Source organism: Erithacus rubecula, assembly GCF_903797595.1.
Source record: "Erithacus rubecula genome assembly, chromosome: 3".
Classification (NCBI taxonomy): Eukaryota; Metazoa; Chordata; class Aves; order Passeriformes; family Muscicapidae; genus Erithacus; species Erithacus rubecula.
The window spans coordinates 113213348-113231476 of NC_136689.1; the positions used below are offsets into that span (position 1 = coordinate 113213348).

Below are 18129 nucleotides of genomic sequence, written 5' to 3' on the forward strand. Positions count from 1 at the left end.
AGGAGCTCATTGATTTTTCACTAAGGAAGGGGATAAATCACTCAAATAGTAAGAGTACCTCCAGTGCATTCCCACAATTCCTCCCTTAAGCACAAGGCAGAAATTTCTTTCTGAGATTCAGTAGAAACAAATCACCTCAGTCACTTTAGCAAACATAATATTATTGGATATTCTCCAGGATATTAGTAAGTCACAGCAGTATTGATTTGAAATGTACAGTGCAGTTTTGAATATTCTCTTGTGGATGAGGAAATCCCAAGTGCCCAGAGCCACCTGTGTCTGGCACTACAGACATCTCAGTGGGTGAGCCATATTCTCCTCTGCTTCATACATTGAAATGATACTTGGTCATTTGGATCAAGTTGGAGTTCTCCAATAATTTTTTTCTTTTCTGTAAAAATTTGAGGAAGAGTTCAGGAGAAAGTAAAATTTACTATTTTTTTAAAGAACTCTGTTATACCAATGAATTGTGTGAGCATTCAGCTGCCAAAAGGTGCAGCGCTGCAGTCACTGGCATCCATCCACAGTTCTGGATTCTGACTCTAGAAATATGCACATATATTATACATAGTCATTTAAATGATATTTCAGGAGCACAAGTAAAGTATTTAGAAAGATATGTAAGGAAAGTAAAATAGATTTTATGTACTATTTTCAGAAAGCACTAACACAGTTTTCTGAGCAGAGATATGTGTCAGAACAGCATTATATCATCATGAGACAATTTGACCTGTTTTGATGAATATGTACATGTATATATATGTGCATATGTGTGTAGGTGGATATGTACATCCATATGGATGGGTATGTAATTGAATATATACATATTTTGGTTTAAACTCAGGTACATACAGACTCCCCTTAACTTTGAATTGATTTCCAGACTGATAGCTAGAGAGTTTCCAAAGGCTAGTTCACTACTGCCTGATCAATTTCTGTTTTACAAATACAATTAATGTAAAGTATTTCCACTACTAATTCAGAACATTCAGACTAGATATATGGAAGAATTTTTTACAATGAAGATGGTGAAATAGTGGAAGAGGTTGTGCAGAGAAGTACCAGGTGCCCCATCACTAGAAACAAAACTGAAGATCAGCAGACTGATCTAGATGTAGATGTTCCTGGGTTGGAGTAGATGGCCTTTAAAGATTTCTTCAAAACTAAATGATGCTATGATTTAGGGATTCTATTGAATACTATATATAATATCACATATTGAAAAAAAGTATATATATACACACAAACACGCATTTGTGCAACTATGTACAAGTTCAACAAAGGGCAGGGCCAGATCCTGCACCTGGGGAAGGGGAACCTGCTGCACCAGCCCAGGCTGGGGCTGACCTGCTAGGAGCAGCTCTGCAGAGAAGGGCCTGGGGTCCTGCTGGAGAACATCTGTCCATGGCCAGCAGTGCCCTGGTGGCCAAGAAGGCCAGTGGTGTCCTGGGCTGCATTAGAAGGGCATTGCCAGGAGGTTGGGACAGCTGATCCTGCTCCTCTCCTCAGCCCTGGTGAGGACACATCCAGAGTGCTGGGAATGTTCTGGGCTCCTCAGGACTGGAAAGAAGAGTCACTAATGGCAGTGGGTTACAAAGGTCATTAGGGAACTGGAGCATCTCTCTTATGAGGAAAGGCTTTGGGAGTTGGGCCTGTTCAGTCTGGAGAAGAGATGAATGAGAGGAGAACTTATCAATGCCTGCATTACATTACAATGCATTGTGTGGGTGCCAAGAGGATGGAGCCAGACTCTTCTTGGTTGTACCCAATGACAGGACATGGGGTAGTGGGTGCAAACCCAAGCCCAAACTAGAAGCTCCACCTGAGTGGGGGAAAAAAGTCTTTAAAGGAGGAAGGGCACTGGAACAGGCTGCCCAGAGAGGCCACAGTCTCTTTTTGTGGCTTTTCACCAAGTGAACCTGATTTAGCAGGTGGGTTGGACTGCACAGTCTTCAGAGGTGAATTCCAACCCCAACAAGTCTGATTTTGTGATAGAAGAGAATTATCTTCAAGTATGAATATACTTATGCAGTTTTCTTTAAACTGGGGATTGTACCTTCCCTTAAGATGTTTTTGTTTACTACTTTAATTAATAATATTCTTATTAAAATGAGATATTAATTTTGATGTTAGGGGTTATATCATTTAATGAGAGTTCCTCAATAGTTCTGAGATCTATGCATTGTTTCCCTACTCCCAAATACTCAGTATGCCCTTTTTTTCAACTGGCTCATTTTATTCTAGTTTCTACTAACCTAACTTAATATTGATTTTGTTTTAGTCTCCACCTTCCACCTCCTTGGCCTTTCTGTTTAAATTAAATCTGTCTTTAAATGGATGCTATTCCAACCCCCAGTTGCCAGCACCTTAGCCTTTTCACTTAAATTGCATCTATTGTTAAATCAATCTTACTCCAGCATCCAGCGTTGCTCTCTGGAGCTTTCCACTCAACATCACATAGAGGCCTAAGTGGTGCCCATTCCTGCCTGTACCTTTCATCCAGCTGCTCCATTAAAATCAAACCTCTTTACAAATCCATTTTCCACTTCCAGTAGCAATCCTCTTCCTTCTTCATTTCTGAATGGCAGCAGCCTTGTGTCTGTTTTAGTTTGTGGAGCTTAAAAAGAAACTTTTCAGACTTCCACTCTTAAATGCCATATCTCCCAAATCTCAACTGCCATGCAGATAGGTTAGCCTAATTTCTGGGTCTCAGCTGAAGTAACATCCATTTCATTGTTGCTGCTGCCTGAGTGGTAATTTCCCAGTTAGCAAATCATGCCTAAGAGCTCTGTCTTGTAAGAACTGCTGCCTTTGGTGTGGGAAGTGTAAGCCTGTAATGAAGGAGTGTGCTGAGCCAAGGGGGCACAGGATTAGCCAGGCCCTATACTGGGCTGTACACTGTCTTTATGAAGTGCTGACAAGGAATTTGGGGATTCAGTGAACAGTTACAGCTGGGACAACCATACCCACAGTTTCCCTGATATGATGCATAACTCGGGCTGTTTGACCGACCCCACAGACTCGCAGATGAACTAGCAGTTTCAGTGGTCACAGTTCTCAATTCCTTTTCCTTTATGCCCGTGCCTGGCCTGCAAGAGAGATGGTAAGGCTTCATCTCAGAAGAAAGAAAGTTGAATAAACATTAACTTGTTACATCTTTGAAAATCTCAGGTCTGAATGTCATAAATCTAAAGGCAAGCAGCATCTTCCACCAAGAAAAATTGTCAGTTTTGTTTGGAAGAGAAAGGGATAACCAATGATTACTGAGAAGGTCAAAGCAAGAGAAAGACCCTTGCAAATAAAGTATCACAAGAATTTCTTAGAAGAACCACAGTCACAGAGCAAGAGAAAGAAGTTATTAAATCAGTTGGTCAGAACATGGTGCTAATTAACACCAGGGTTGTAGGTTTGATCCCTGTATGGGCCTCTCACTTAAGAGCTGGACACAATGGTTCTTGTGGGTGCCTTCCAACTCAGAATATTCTGTGACTAAAATATTGAAACTAATTTAGGTGATGGTTAGTAAACACATTTCCTTATCCTGTGAAATTCTTAACTCTTCTTTAATTCTCTTTACTGTGTTTCTGATGTCATCATAACTTCAACCTTTCATAAAGTAAACTTTTAAAATTCCTCCTGTTTTAAACTTTGACTTGTTGTCTATATATTGTGCTTTCTAGATTTTCTAGCTGTGCTATTTCAACAGCATTAATGGTTTCTGTATACAAGATAAGCAAGATATATAGCAAGAGGTATTGTCTTAATAAATCAGGAGATATAGCTGTTGTAGTTTTCCAGCTGGGCCAGTTGGTCAAATAAAATATGTTGCCTTTTCCTAGAAAAGCTATTTTTCAAAAAGGCTACATTATATTTATTGCACTTAGTCTGTATTGCTGATATGCTTTGTTAACTCTGTATCATAACAAGTCTCTCTCTACCAGTGCTCTGTGGTTTTTGTCATAGCTGGACTCACTTTAAACTTAATTTGACATTCTTTTGCATTGGATCAGTAAATATACAGTTGGACTAGCTAGCAGAAATTTAATCTCAGTTCATCTGTGTTCTTCTCAATATCACAGACTAGATACAGCAAAATTAAGCAATAATGTGTGACTCTCACCATTTATATGATGGCTCTTATTTCTTGACATTGATTTCTACTCATTCTCTTTTCCTCCTTAATCATGACAATGTGTTATTTTGGAGGACTGAAATTCTAGAGTTACAAGGTTTTTAGAAAAGTGTATTTTTACTTCATCTTTCTTCAGGGAGAGTTTTTTTATGGATGAGGGCAATATTGCATTATCTTTCTTTTTCATTAGCAGATTGATTCACTGGTGGCTTCAAAGTGAGTATTAATCCTGTTACAGACTCTATTCCAGACATTCATCTTTCTCCTAATATGAAATGATACTACTTTCTAACAATGAGAAAACCATTTTCCTAGCAATCGTGTTTGCTAACACATGTGATATTTTTTTTTTCTCTCCATTATATATGAGAAGACCATTGGTTATTGTAAGCTCCCATTTTATAGAACTCTACCTTCTCAGCTCTATTTTCAAAGCTGAATTCTGCTTGGGAAGCTGGAAAAATCCTGAATCACTCAGTGATAATGTCCGGTTTGAAGGACAGGAGTCTGCCAATAAAGGCAGGAGCTTCTCTTTGAAATGGAGAATGTAACCCACTCCCTCCAAATTATTAAAATTTTGAAATTAAGGGGCTCTCAGACAAAGATAAGGGAGTTAGAAAAAACGTTCTTTACTAGGAAAATTAAAATAGAAATACAGTATTACAAAGAACAACCCCAAAAACATTGACAGAGTCAGAATACAGCCTGACATCCTGTCAGTCAAGGTGTTGGCAGCAGTCCCATTCAATGGTGGCTGCATCCTCCTGCAGTGGCAGATGTGGTTCAGCTGAAGCAGTGCTCCTGTAGAAGGTACAGTTTTCCTCTGAAGGTTCAGGGATGATGTGGAAAGGTCAGGTTTTCCTCAGGAATCCAGTGGAAAGAAGGTATCTTGCTGTCCAAAATCTCAGTTTTTATCTAGGTAGGAAAGGCTTGGCTCCTCCCCTGGCTGGAGCATCTCCAGTGGGATGATGTAATTTTATCAGTCACACAGTGGCACTCAATGGCTCAGCAGCAGATGATATCTTTCTGGAGGGAGGATGGGTTGTGGAAAAGATAAAGATGATTGCCCCACCTAGTCTTAAAGATGGCCCATTAGCAGATAATATGGGCCACGGAGATAAGGGTCACTGCCCCACCCAGATTCAATAGATGGTGATAGAACACACATTTCGAGCCACATCCTGTAATGCAACCCAAGACAGAAAAGAAGAATACCTCCAGTCCTGTAACCTACTTTTATAAAATGAAATTAATGTTCTGTTGTGAATGGATGATGTGAACTTTCTTCAATACATAGAAATCCTTTTCTTCAAATGTCACCCGTGTTCTAATATGTCATGTATTTGATCTAGGAATTTTATCTTTAATTATTCAGAAGAGTTGAACAGGTTCAGCATTAATTTTAAAAATAGGGAACATTCATTTCTCATACTAAAATATCAGTGGCTTGTAGTTAAGGTTAGAAAAAGCAGCTGTGATATTCTTGGGTATATAATAACAAGGCAATTATAAATACTTAAGGTTGTCTCAAAAATAAATAATTGGATCATACTGACAAATAACTGAAGCCAAAGGAAATTCTATGGATACAAAGAAAGGACAGGAACAGAGATCCATGGGACTCAATTGAAAGGAAAAAAAACCCTAACAACTTGAAAGAACAAAACTACTGACCTGCAACCTAGCTATGACCTGTAAGTGGAATAGATCAATTCCAATCGGAGTGAGCATCTGCACTGAACATTTTTGGAAGAACACTGTAGTTTATGGCATCAAACTCAGCAGTAATATAAAGACACACTAATACATAGCATGTATTCCTGAATCAGAATACCAAAAAAAGATCAAAGCATAACTTCAAACAGCAGATTCAGAGTTCTGTCTCTTTTGAAGTCAACTTGGACAGATTTATTGTGAAGATCACATGTCTGGAGGTGTGACTGAAGCTGTAACAGCCTTCTGTACAATAGTCTTGGGACTATTTGAGTTGCCATTTTAGTGTGTAAATTGGATGGTTAGTAGATAGAACTCAATGGCTTGTTTCTCTCCCAATGTCATGTGAATGTAATTGATAGATGTGCTTTTTGGGCATTTAATGTCTTTTATGCATAGTTTATTTTTCCCTTCCAGGCTTAATTTATACATAGGCAGTATAGTAACTTCAAGAGGGAATCACAGAACATTCTGCACCAAAAAGGAATAGATCAAACAAGGGTGCCAGAAAGTGAAAAAGAAGTAATTAGTGAAGACTAATTTTTACCAATTTTATATCTCTGATTTTCTCACTGTATTAAAAATTATCTAGGAAGATTTAAACTACCCTTCACTGTATTTGAAATCTCAGACTAGAACTAGCAGTAGCACCCTTAAATACAAGCCTCAGAAAAAAACCCCCAACCAAACAAAAAACAAAACAGCTTTATTTGTTTGAAAGGTTTTTAAATGCAACTTCCATATACTAGTATTCTCACTAAGATGTCAGCATTTTCATTAAAATGAGGAACAGAAAAATATAGAGACCTATAAAGGAAGAAATTGCATCATCAGGCATAGTTTGAATTGCATTGCTGAGGAATTACATAAGTCACAGCCAGCTATGCTGACATGTATGGGGGGGTTGATGCTCAACCTGATAAGTGTTTAGAGGGAGTACAGTATAACATTTTAAAGTAAAATGGAAAACTACTTCTCATCAACTTAAACTTTGAATGTGGGTTGGCAGATAGTACAATGTCAGGAAAAATGAATGTTTTCTAAAGCCTAAAGGAAAAAAACTATACATTACTGCAGCATAAGGTATATATTTTTATAAAATACTAAATTAGTGATAGCAAACTTCTAGTAAATGTTACTTCATAGTAAACATTTTCCCACACACTTTATGTGATAATATTACTTTTCTAGGGACTTTTACCATGTAGTGGCCAGGAGTCCTTAATGACTTGAAAGTGACTGAAAAATATTTACTTTTAGGGGAAAAAAAAAGCAGGAAAAAACCATAGTCAGGCAGGCTGTCACTTATTTTCACTAATGGGATGTTATGGCTGTAAGTAGCTTTCAAAGGCATGGCACAAAGATTTTTGAAAAATCCTTTCAGATTTGGAATGACTGGGAAGTCTGGGTTAAGAAGGATTAAGCAATTTTCACTTCCTAACATTTTAGATCCTCCTCATACTTCCTTCATCCTCCTGGGCAGTCATATCCTTGGAGAATAAATGATATTGATATCTTAGATGTCACATCACTGGTAAAATGAGGAGAGAGTTCAGTACAAAGATCATAATACAGATAAAATTTCCATTCCAGTGCCCTTTCTAAGGCAGCTTCTGAGAGGATCCTTCCTTCAGTGCAGCCCTGTAGAGAAATGTGGTACTTATATGTTACAAGGTAGAGCAAGTTTTTTAAATTATGATCTATCCCACTGGTAAAGACTAAGAAGAAAATCTCATGCAAATACCTTAATGACTACTGTGGAACATGGAAATATTCCCCTTCTAGCTTCCAGTAATAAAAATTTAAGTAAAAAGTTGTCTCTTAGTAATTTTCTACCACTTTATCCTGTTTTAACCCGATTGCCATCTGCCAGTACTTTATAGAGACAGAGCAGCAATCAGAGTGCCACAAATGATTACTGATGTCTCTTCTTCTCACTTCTTTAATTGTCCTGCACACATTTTCCCTCTTTCAGTCGTCTGCATAAGTGAGAAGCTATTCCTGTGACCCTGCAATGGAATATTTGATTCTTCTGCTACATGACTTGAGACTTAGGTGCTTAAGCTTAGTCTGAGAAGGGGAGAATGGGTAGTGCTGGCTCCAGACAGATAGCTGGGTCAGTCTGGCTCATGCAGTGAAGGGTGTGAGGGCAATGGATCTCTTGAGGATGGAAGGCAACTGAAAAAGCAGATTTTTCAGGAGAAAACATGCTTATCTGGAAAATTTATGTAAGCTACAAGTGCAAATATTGGAAAGTTCAAAGATTGGACTTTATGCTGCTACACTGACTAATCATCAATCCCCCTGTTTTGCTTCCTCTTTCTAAATTATTTTGGTTCCTTTTCTGCTTGTTACACCCTCCTCAGTTGCATACCTTCTCTTAATGAATGTCATTGCATTGATATATTGCCATTCAAAAAAATCTCAGTACAAGGAAAATAATTCAGTGCAAAATAGTATTTGGCACCCCAAAGGTTAAGAAAATCTTCTGTACATAAAATACGAGTTTGAGCAGCTGCTAGTCTGCCTCTGTCTTGGAAAGGGGGCAGCTGGAGGTGCCAACCATTTGAGCCATCAGCTTTGGTGCTTACTTCCATTTATAAAATGGGGATGCAAGCAGCACTAGGATCTAAGGTATTCCAAGCCAAGAGACTGCAGGATTTACTAAGAATTGTGCTATTGCCATATTGCTGCTCTCTTCATACCCTGCACCTCCAGACAAGCTTAGAATTTTCCAACTTTGAAAGAAGAAATTAGTAATATACCAATGAGCTGACAAGCTCTGGCAGCTGTTTGCACAAGACCTGCCAGCAGGTCAATGGGATATTGCCAGAGAAGCTGAATTCCAGATGAGAGGGTGGAAAAGGAGAAAGGATTTGTATTTTATTTTTTTTCCTGAGCTTTGATTCTTTTACGCTAACTTCAAAGGAAAGCAAATTTTAACTTGCATATGGGTGAATGCACTGGATAAACAGCAGTAAGGCAGCCTGAAATGTCATCTGTCTAGCAAAGAATAACCCTCAAAATTACTGATGACAGTGGATACACTTTCTTCAGCCAGCAGCACACTGCACTTTTCTCACCCAGGCAGATTATGACAACTGTTCCTTGATAGGGCCGTGAATGAATGAGCATCACTTTAATGGACTGCCTGGGTGGACAGCCAGCACAGATCTGCACTTCCAAGCACAGCAGGCAGTGAACTCTAAAGGAACACTTCACACTGGCCATTAAGCATCCAGCATGGCCACAAAACTGAGGTGACACAAGGAGAGAGCAGTTCCCTGGGAATAGGGATCATGTTTTGCAGCCAGCTGCAGATAAAATAACCAGCTTCTGCTGTAACCCGCTATTATCTGTGGGATGCTAAAAAATCCTCTCCCTAGGATTTTAAGTTTCTCTCTGCAGGACTGTAGTTAATGACTGGACTACATGGGGTGTTCTTTATTTAGTGACTGAATATCCCTACTGCTGACAAGTTGTGGTTGTTGGTTTGGTTTGGTTTTATTTTTAAATTTAAAGCATAGTACTACAGAACTGTATAGAACACTTTTAAAATTGAACTTTCTTCCAGGCTTATGCAACTTTCTAAAACTAATTAATGCAGTCCTGTGAATCTATGGCAAAAATCAACCATAAGCCATTAACCAGGCAGAAATAAACAAAACCAATTATTTTATATCATCCTTAAACCACTATTTTCCTCTTAGAAAACCTACATAAATGTTGTTGTTACTTACTGTTGGCCAATTTAATAGAGGTATGTATGCATCCAAAAGTTCATTCAGAGTAAAGTTTTAAGATACTTGATGCCTGCTTACCCTGAAATGTATGTAATAATGTAAACCTGAACCAAAAATAAAAATTCAATTTTCTGTGTTTAATGGCCACTTGTGGTCTTAGCCCTGGAAGGCTACTAATTATAAGGAATGAAAATGTCAGGTAAAATCAAAATTATTTTTTAAAACTAAAAGTAACTTATAATTCAAATAATTTATGATGAATCTTCATATTAAAAAGCTATAAGCCATAAAATAGAGTCCATAATGAAAAACAGCACATTCCATTGCCTTGTGTGATGGAACAGCTTCTTGCCTTGAGAATGAGCTTCACATAAATTTTAAGGTGAACTTCAGCTTTAATACTGCATAAGATATCTTGGATTGCAAAAGAGAAAGCCTCAGGTAAACAGGTTTGAGCAGCTCATCTTAACACTTGCTGGATGGTGCTATTAAATATATTCTCCTTGTCAGAACAAAGACACATCTATGTTGTCAATCATTAATATATTTCAACTTCATTTCTTGCTCAAAAAGATTTGTTGGTTGAAAGGCTAGTTACTTTAAATTCTCTCCCTAATTACAATTGCAGATAATGCTTTTGATTGTTGAGAGGAATGACATGTGGTTCTGAAGTGGTGAATTGCCTAAAAAACATTATTTCCTTTTGTTAACATGTGCTCAATTTGAAACAAAAAAAACCAAAAAAAAACAAAAAAAAAAAATAAATAAAAACAACAAAAAAAAAAAAAAAAAAAAAAAAAAAAAAAACAACCAAAAAAAACCACCACCAAAACAAACAAAAATCAATGTGGCATGACTTATTCTAAAAAACTATTCAGTAAATATGTAATGTATTAGACATCTATCATGTAGCTCTGAGGTTCCCAGCACAGGAAGGAGATCAATCTGTTAAAGCACATCCAGAGGAGGGAGACAAAGTAAATTGGAGGGATGGAGCACCTCTCCTATGGGGAAAGGCTGAGACAATTGGGATTGTTCAGCCTGGAGAAGAGAAGGCTTCAGGTGACCTAACTGTGGCCTTCCAGTACTTCTTTTAGGGAGCCTAAAAGAAAGAGGGAGAGGGACTTTTTATAAGAGCATGTAGTGACAGGAAGGGGAGGAATGGCTTCAAACTGAAAGAGAATAGGTTTAGATTAGATTTTAAGAGGAAATTCAATATTGTGAACCTGAGGAGACAGATGGCCCAGAGAAGTTGGATGCCCCATCCCTGGAAGTGTTCAAGGCCAGGCTGGAGGAGTAGCCTGCTCTAGTGGGAGGTGTCCCTGCCTATGGCAGAGGGGTTGGATGATCTTTAAGATCTTTCCCAACCCAAGCTGTTCTGTGATACTGTGGTATAAAAATCTTTTACAACAGTTCATCTGCAATTATTTCCTGTGTAAGGATTTGATCCCACTAGTGCTGAAGTATATTTTGATGCATGTTATGGCATGTAATGACAACATTCTGAAGGAGAGCTGCAACATGAAAGAAACACAGTAGAAAGAGGAGGTGCAGATAGGCTGGGGCAGGCACTCAGGCTGGGCAAGCTCTTCAGCACATTATGTCCTGCTCAGACAGTTTTAGGAGTCTTGGGGAAGAGGTGATGCTGTATGATTGAAGTACATCAAGTTCAGTTTTCAGCCACTGAAATCAACAGGAGCATTTCCACAGATTTCAGTGGGAATTTCATTAGTCTATCAATCTCTAAGCCTCATTTTCCAGTCACCTCACCCTGGATAAGCACTCTTTGCTGGTCTACCTACTGCACACATTGACTGGGAAAAAACTGCTTTTTTTCATTCATTGCTCATACAGTAAATAGCACAATGAGTATCAAAATTCTACTTAGGACTTTTGTATATATGCCTATATATAAACAAGTGAAGGAGATTGCTTTCCATGTGACCAAAGAACCCTACTGTACTGTGAATTTGTCAGCTCTGGACATGTCTGCAAAACACCCTTGGAAATCAATAGAATAGTCTTTTCCACAAACCTGTTTTTAAGATTTCTAAGATAGCTTGAAATTGTGGCCTCTTGGAGCTGCTTAAAATCTTACCAAAATAACAAAATACAAGACTCAGACTAAACTATCTTTTTAAAAATCATTATCACCATAGAAGGAACTAAAAACATCTCAAGAGCACAATATTTCTGACACAGAAAGTAGAAGGATTCTGAAAAGGTGTCCTGACCCCACAAGATCATCCAGAGAAGATGATGCTGCTTTTCTGTATTTAGTGATCACTTGTTTATTCTTAACTCAGCTCTCATGCCTTTGGGTTTTTTTGATGCTTTTCTACAAGTCCATTGAGCCTGAAGAGTTTAGGTGAAATTAGGTTCACAAGCTAAACCATTTGCATTGTCTAAACTTCTAAACACTTACAAAGGAGTTTAAGGGGAATTATTTTAAAATTACATATATATATATATATGCATATACATATATATTTATCTATCTATATATATATGTATATGTATATGTATATATATGTATCTGAGACTGCCTTAAATACAATCAGCTATTTTACCCCATGGTGGTTTCTCTTTACATGCTCTGCACATCTATGAACGCTCATTTTGCACACACACTGGCAGGAGTGTGTATTTCTGCTCATCCAACTGTTGCCTGTCTTTCCAAGCATGGGGTTAAAGACACCCCAAGGAAGACAGAGCATGGACCCTTCTGTAAGCAGTTTCCACAGCATCTTTATCTACTTGGTTTATTTCTTGTATGCAAAGCTGTGATGCACTCACTTTTTTCTTTTTTGGTTTTTTTTTTTTAGCATAATTTGTCCACATTTCTTTTTCAGTTGACATATTTTCATTTCCATTTGTTCATTTCTGGAACTGTTGTATTTTCAGTTGATTTCATAGGTGGACTTGACACATACTCCTACCGACAGCCCCCCCAGGAACATGTTGAGTTAAAGCCTGTAAAGCCTGTAGGTAAGGTTCTGGTCCCACAGACCACATTAATCCTTCTAACTGAACTAAACTGAAAGCTAACCTTCTCCTAAAATAATTTGGGCATCAGATTACTGATAATTTAATTATATTTGAATTAGAAGTTAATTAAAAATTAATCCACATAAAACATTCCAGTCAGGACTCTTTGTCATTGGTAGCATATCTGCTAAAGCAAGGATTAGGAGATATCACCACGTGTGCCACGTCGTGCCTCATCTTAACACAAGGATGGAATTGCTTCCTTGCTGAATTTTTAGCAAGAAAAGAGCTGGTTTGTAGCTTCTGCAGCTGCAGAAACCTTAATAAGATTAATCCATTTATAAAAAAGCAGTCGTTTTTACATTTGTCTAGTTACTGGAAGAAAAGATTTTGCTGAAAAACTGCTTGTCAGCTTAAAATCTAACTGTAGAGTTTCACTGGAAGTTCATTATCTCTTTGTCATCACTTATTTGCTTGCACCATGAAAATCACATTTTCATAGACTCTTCCTGCTTTGCTACCTAGTGAATAAGTTTGAATGCATATCTATTCTTTTTATTTGGAAAAAATTAGGATATGGGGAGACATCACCAGTATGTGGTTTTTGGCAGAACCTCATATAACTTGAAGTACATGATTTTTTTAAAGTATTATTGGTAAACCAGAAGTTGTTAATTTGGAAGTTCTTTATGGCTGGAACTTGTGATGTTGCTCTGTGTCTTTAAATTTACCTTTGGGCCTTTCATGCCTCTTAAATGCGGCATGAAACTCACACACAGCTAATTGACTGAAACTAATTAAATGACTTATTCTATTTTACTTATCAGTTAACAGAATTAGAATGGGTTGAAGGTTTTTCCTGGTGTATGCATGTGTACACGTCCTAGGAGTTTTAATTTAAAATGGACAATTGCTAAAAAATTGTTTGGGGTTGGAACTTCGTGACCTTATTAATTTTTGCAGGTTTTAAAAATCTAATTTTTTCGTGATGCGGCTTTCAATTAGTATAAATAAACAGAGACAAAAATTTATTAGAAATTTATCTATACATTATAGAATGATAAAGGCCCAAAACTATGGTGTATACTAGAACAGGAACAAATAAACACATTAAGACAGCTAAATAAAATTATGAACCTTCTGACTCTTGCCTAAATACATACTCTACATTGAAGTTTACTTTTCTTTAGTAATTTTTCATTAAATGTCTGTTTTGCTGGATTTTCTGTCAGGAAGATGACTTCAAAATGGGAGTTTGAACCTTCTTAATAAACTGCTAAAGTATGAAGTTAAATTGATATTCAGGAGCAAGAGGGCCATGTCTGCAACATTTACACCTCTGCATAAGAGATTTTAATCTCTAAACCTGCATTCAGATTAGTTGTAAGCATGAAGTACATAAATGTTTAGTAATTTCTTAGCAAACTTACTATAATTAAAGAAGAAAATAAAAGAACATATTCATGAAATATTTACAAATACATTCCTGCAAATAAATTAATTTGTTTTCAATAGAAAAGCCACAGCATCTGACAATTTTTTCTTTGATAGGAGATTTTCAATAAGTACTGGAAAATAAGAGTTATCTTCCCATTTCCTATGAATGTGTATCCTTGTACTGCTGGGAGAGCCCTCTCTGGCCTCTTTATTGCTTCAAGGAGTATAAAACTGGGACAGAAATTATATTTGGTTTCCTTCTTTATTGATCTTTTGGTTGTATGTACTGAAAGATACAGAGGACCTTTTTTCTAAGCTGGGAGGGAAATTACTGTTAGTGATCAAAGTCTGAAATAAACCCAAATTGCTGGAAATAATTTGGTCAGTGGATTGTGCCAGAACTTTGCAGATGCTTATCTCTCTGCAGCACATTAGCCTTCTTGGCTTCTTTTGGAAAGTTAATTGCTATTTGTATCAGTTATATACAGTCTAAAAATTCTTAGTATCTCTAAAAAGTTACTCCTGGTGTCCAGGCTGTGCAAAACTCCATTTCTGATAGTTAGAATTCTCTTAGAACTGAACATGAATAATGCTTGTAAAAACACATTAAAAGCCTTTATAAATGTTGTTTTATAGATAAAAGCTTGGCTTTATTTCCCTTTTCCTCATCCCTTTTATTTCCCTTGTTTCATTCATAAATTAACCAAACATAGCCCATAGAAAATACAAGGCTCTGTGGTCCCATCCAAACTAAGCAGACAGTCTGCTTTTATCAAGTGCTCACCTTCAGTGTAATGCCTGCTCAGTGCTACCATAATTATTAATGATTTGCAAGACTAAGATTAGTTTTCCTTCTCACCTCTGAGAAGAAGTTAAATTTGAACTTGTTCCCGTGGGGAACAATCTTTAATCCAACTATGAATGATCATGGCTTGTCTGTTTGCTCTTTGTTCTGCCTGTAACTCCATCAGGCTACAGGACAAGGAGGAGCAGGATCTTTGCTCTCAGATCTTTGCCATGCAGTTTCAATTAAGGTGTGTGTAAGGCAGGAGTCAAGAGGGGGAGAAGAAAAGCTATGTTTGTGCTCTCTTTGGGACTAAAGCATATGGATTATAAAGAAGACTGTTGTGCCTATTTGAATCAAAGTGTCAACAGCCAGGTCACTCAGTAATATTAGGAAACACTTCATGTACTGAAATGTGGAAATAAAGAGAGCATGGTGGCTAGAAGGGAAAAACAAGAAGCTACATTTTGGCTTGCATTAAAGGTTATTATTATTAATAATAATTATATGAAGTTATTATTAATAATGATTATATTATAATATATATTAGTATAATACAATAATCGTGCTGTAATAAGAACAATGTACTAATATACTAATGAAAATTTTAATTGTAATTGTAATAGTAGTAATAATGATGATAAAATAAAACTACTACTACTACAGCTTTGAGCAACTCTATCTGCACAGACACTGAATCCCTAATTGCAGTTAGGGATGTTCCTAGCCTTTTTAAGAACATTGCTGATTTGTGCTTGTGGAACTGACCCACTGTATGAGAAAAGGTGCCAATGGAGAAGTCACCACTCCATGATGTATCTGTGTGATCCTGTCCTGTTTGTATCTTCTCTTGAGACTTTACCTATCATTAAAGTGCTCTGAAAGACCAACACAGATTTTCCAAGATTGCACAAGTGAAAATGGTTACAGGGAGTCGTGTGAGAATGAATAGATTCAGCAGGTGTGTCACTGTGGTGAGGACTACCAATAGTGTGAGTCCAGCTCAAATGCTCATGTTTGTGATCAGAATTTTATAACTGGGTGAAAATATGTCTCTGCTGTTAAAATATACTATGCTAAAATGAATCTATTATTGTATGAGCTTCAGATATTATTTACCAACTATAGGACTTCTCCCAAATGGTTTCTGGGTTTTTTTTTTGCTTTTGTGCTATGCATAGTACAAAGCTACTGCTTTGTACCCAGCCATTCATTCTTGACCATATAGGTGAGTCTCACAGCTGATGAAATTAGTTACCACATGAGATTTATCCACTTGTTCATTAGTTACTAATCTCTCATGAATTAATGAGAATGTATGAATTTACATCTTACTAATTAGAAGATTTAAAAAATAGATTTTCATTTGTAAGTAATCCTTATCTCCTGTTTTTTAGGTCGAAGTAAGTAATGAACATGGACTCAAGACTTCTTCTGCTGTTGCTGAAGAAACAGATTTTAGAAAAGAAGACCAACCTTGTGACTCATTGTTCTGGAAGAATCCCACCACATCTGTTCCTCACAGCATGTGGATTGTTCTTCCCACAGGCTCAGTGTCATTATCAGCGTTGTTATTTCGTAGATCCTTGTAGATGATCTTGAATTTTTAAATAATTTACTTATATGGACACTTGTAAATTGTAAATTCTTTTCTTTTTTAATTTCAATATTTTTACAATGTTTAGTGTTGAGGCATGGAAACAAAACAACCTGTGAAAAATAGGAGGAGGGTGGGTCTTTCTCAAAAAATCAGTATTTTTTGACTGAGAGGATCATACTGTGCCTGGTCATGATTGTGTCAGTAAACAGTAATTTTTACTCCAAAACATGCAGCAGGAGTCAAACCCTAACAGTGTTCAAGAGATCATTTCAGTGCTGTCTTTAGAATTCACAATGTCCACTCCTTGCATTGTTTGAACTGCAGAATGCAGTAGGGATTGATCTATGACTCTTCTTACCCAAGCACTAATGTACTGAACCTAATTATTGCAACTCGTATATGACTCCTCTTTTCCTAATCTCTTTTGCCCCAAGTCCATCTTGAGTAGATGTCTCTGATTGGAAGAGAAGTAGGACTACTGCTTAATGGATGTCCATCTCTAGGAACCCTTACACCCAGGGCTGTTTAGATGTCTGTGATTTGCACATTTTTAAACTCCTTTCCTCCCTTCTCTCAAGAAGAAGCCAAGCATGAATGTACAGTACAAGGCACCAAATGAAGCCTTAGAAGCCTCTGGGGACTAATTTTTTCTCTTAATTTAAAAGTAAACAAGCAAAACTGAAAAATGAGTGTAAAAATTTGTAAAGTTACTTGTAAATACTTCTAGACAAAGAACATGTATGTAACTGTGGTATTTTGTTTTCTATTCTGTCACCACTAGCATAAAGTGATACACACAGCTATTTTCTCTGGAGAGCTGGCAGTCTTTTTAACAAACACTTTCTTTCTTTCATCTTAATTACAATATAAAGTGCTGTGTAAATTTGTATGCCCCAGAGAGTCTCGTCTCTCTACAGATCTGTGTGCCTCCACATTGAGCAGAAACATCATGGGGGTTTTGAATCTCTTTGTGGTTTTGCACTTTTCTCACTTGAACATTTCATTGGTGGGACAGCCAGGAAGGCTGTTCCTTCTGATACGTGTTTCTCTACCTCTGCATCAGAGGCTGAACAGATGCCCACAAAGTTCCTCTATAGATACTCTGAGAAATCTTTAACTGACCTAAATAACATTTAGGTCCTAAATTTGCAGTCTTTTGTATTTTCAAGTCTGAGCAAGTGAGAGCTAGAAGAAAGCTTGTCTTGATTCTTGCCCTCCTCAAATCCATTATTTACCAAATATGAACCTATTTGGGATGCTGATAAATGCAACAGAAGTAGAGTCTAATATTTTCAGGCGACCAGGGTCTTGTGGTACATCCACTTGCTTTCCAGCTGGCTATCTTAAAGACCTCACACACTTTGGAGAAAACACAACCTGAACTTTGGTTAATCTTCCCTGAAACTGAGTATGGTGTATTAAGACAAAGCCAAGAAATGGCAACTGAAAAAAAAAAAACCTTTCTTTAGGATATATTGACCTCAAATAAAACTCTTCAACTCCACCCAGTGCTGCCCTGAGGACCAAGTGGGAAGAGCAGGAATGAGTGCTACAGCCCCCTTGATGGCCCAGGTTCAATACACAGTTCTGGCAGGGGTTTGGAAGTGTGTGCTTGATTTTCTGCCAAGGCATGTCTGCTGGACAATGTTTCACAGATTTGTCTGAATATGTCTAAAACTTGTCTTTCTGTAGGTCCTTCAGAACTGTGTACATGTACATGTACAAAAATTCT

At 37.3% G+C, this 18129-nt stretch overlaps 1 protein-coding gene across 3 annotated transcripts in view; it reads left to right on the plus strand.

Moving 5' to 3' along the window:
- The window catches only part of NKAIN3 (sodium/potassium transporting ATPase interacting 3), a 347132-nt gene extending 329464 nt beyond the window's left edge, over positions 1 to 17668 (plus strand). The window contains exons 6-7 of one of the 3 annotated variants that reach the window (XM_079301830.1): positions 12493 to 12576; positions 16195 to 17291. In XM_079301830.1, coding sequence (XP_079157956.1) covers positions 12493 to 12576; positions 16195 to 16208 — 98 coding nt within the window. In that variant the 3' untranslated portion in view covers positions 16209 to 17291. Of the gene's footprint in view, positions 1 to 12492; positions 12577 to 16194 lie in introns of all 3 variants that reach the window. The other 2 variants (XM_079301831.1, XM_079301832.1) reach the window with 2 other exon arrangements.
- The last annotated feature ends 461 nt before the right edge of the window (positions 17669 to 18129 follow it).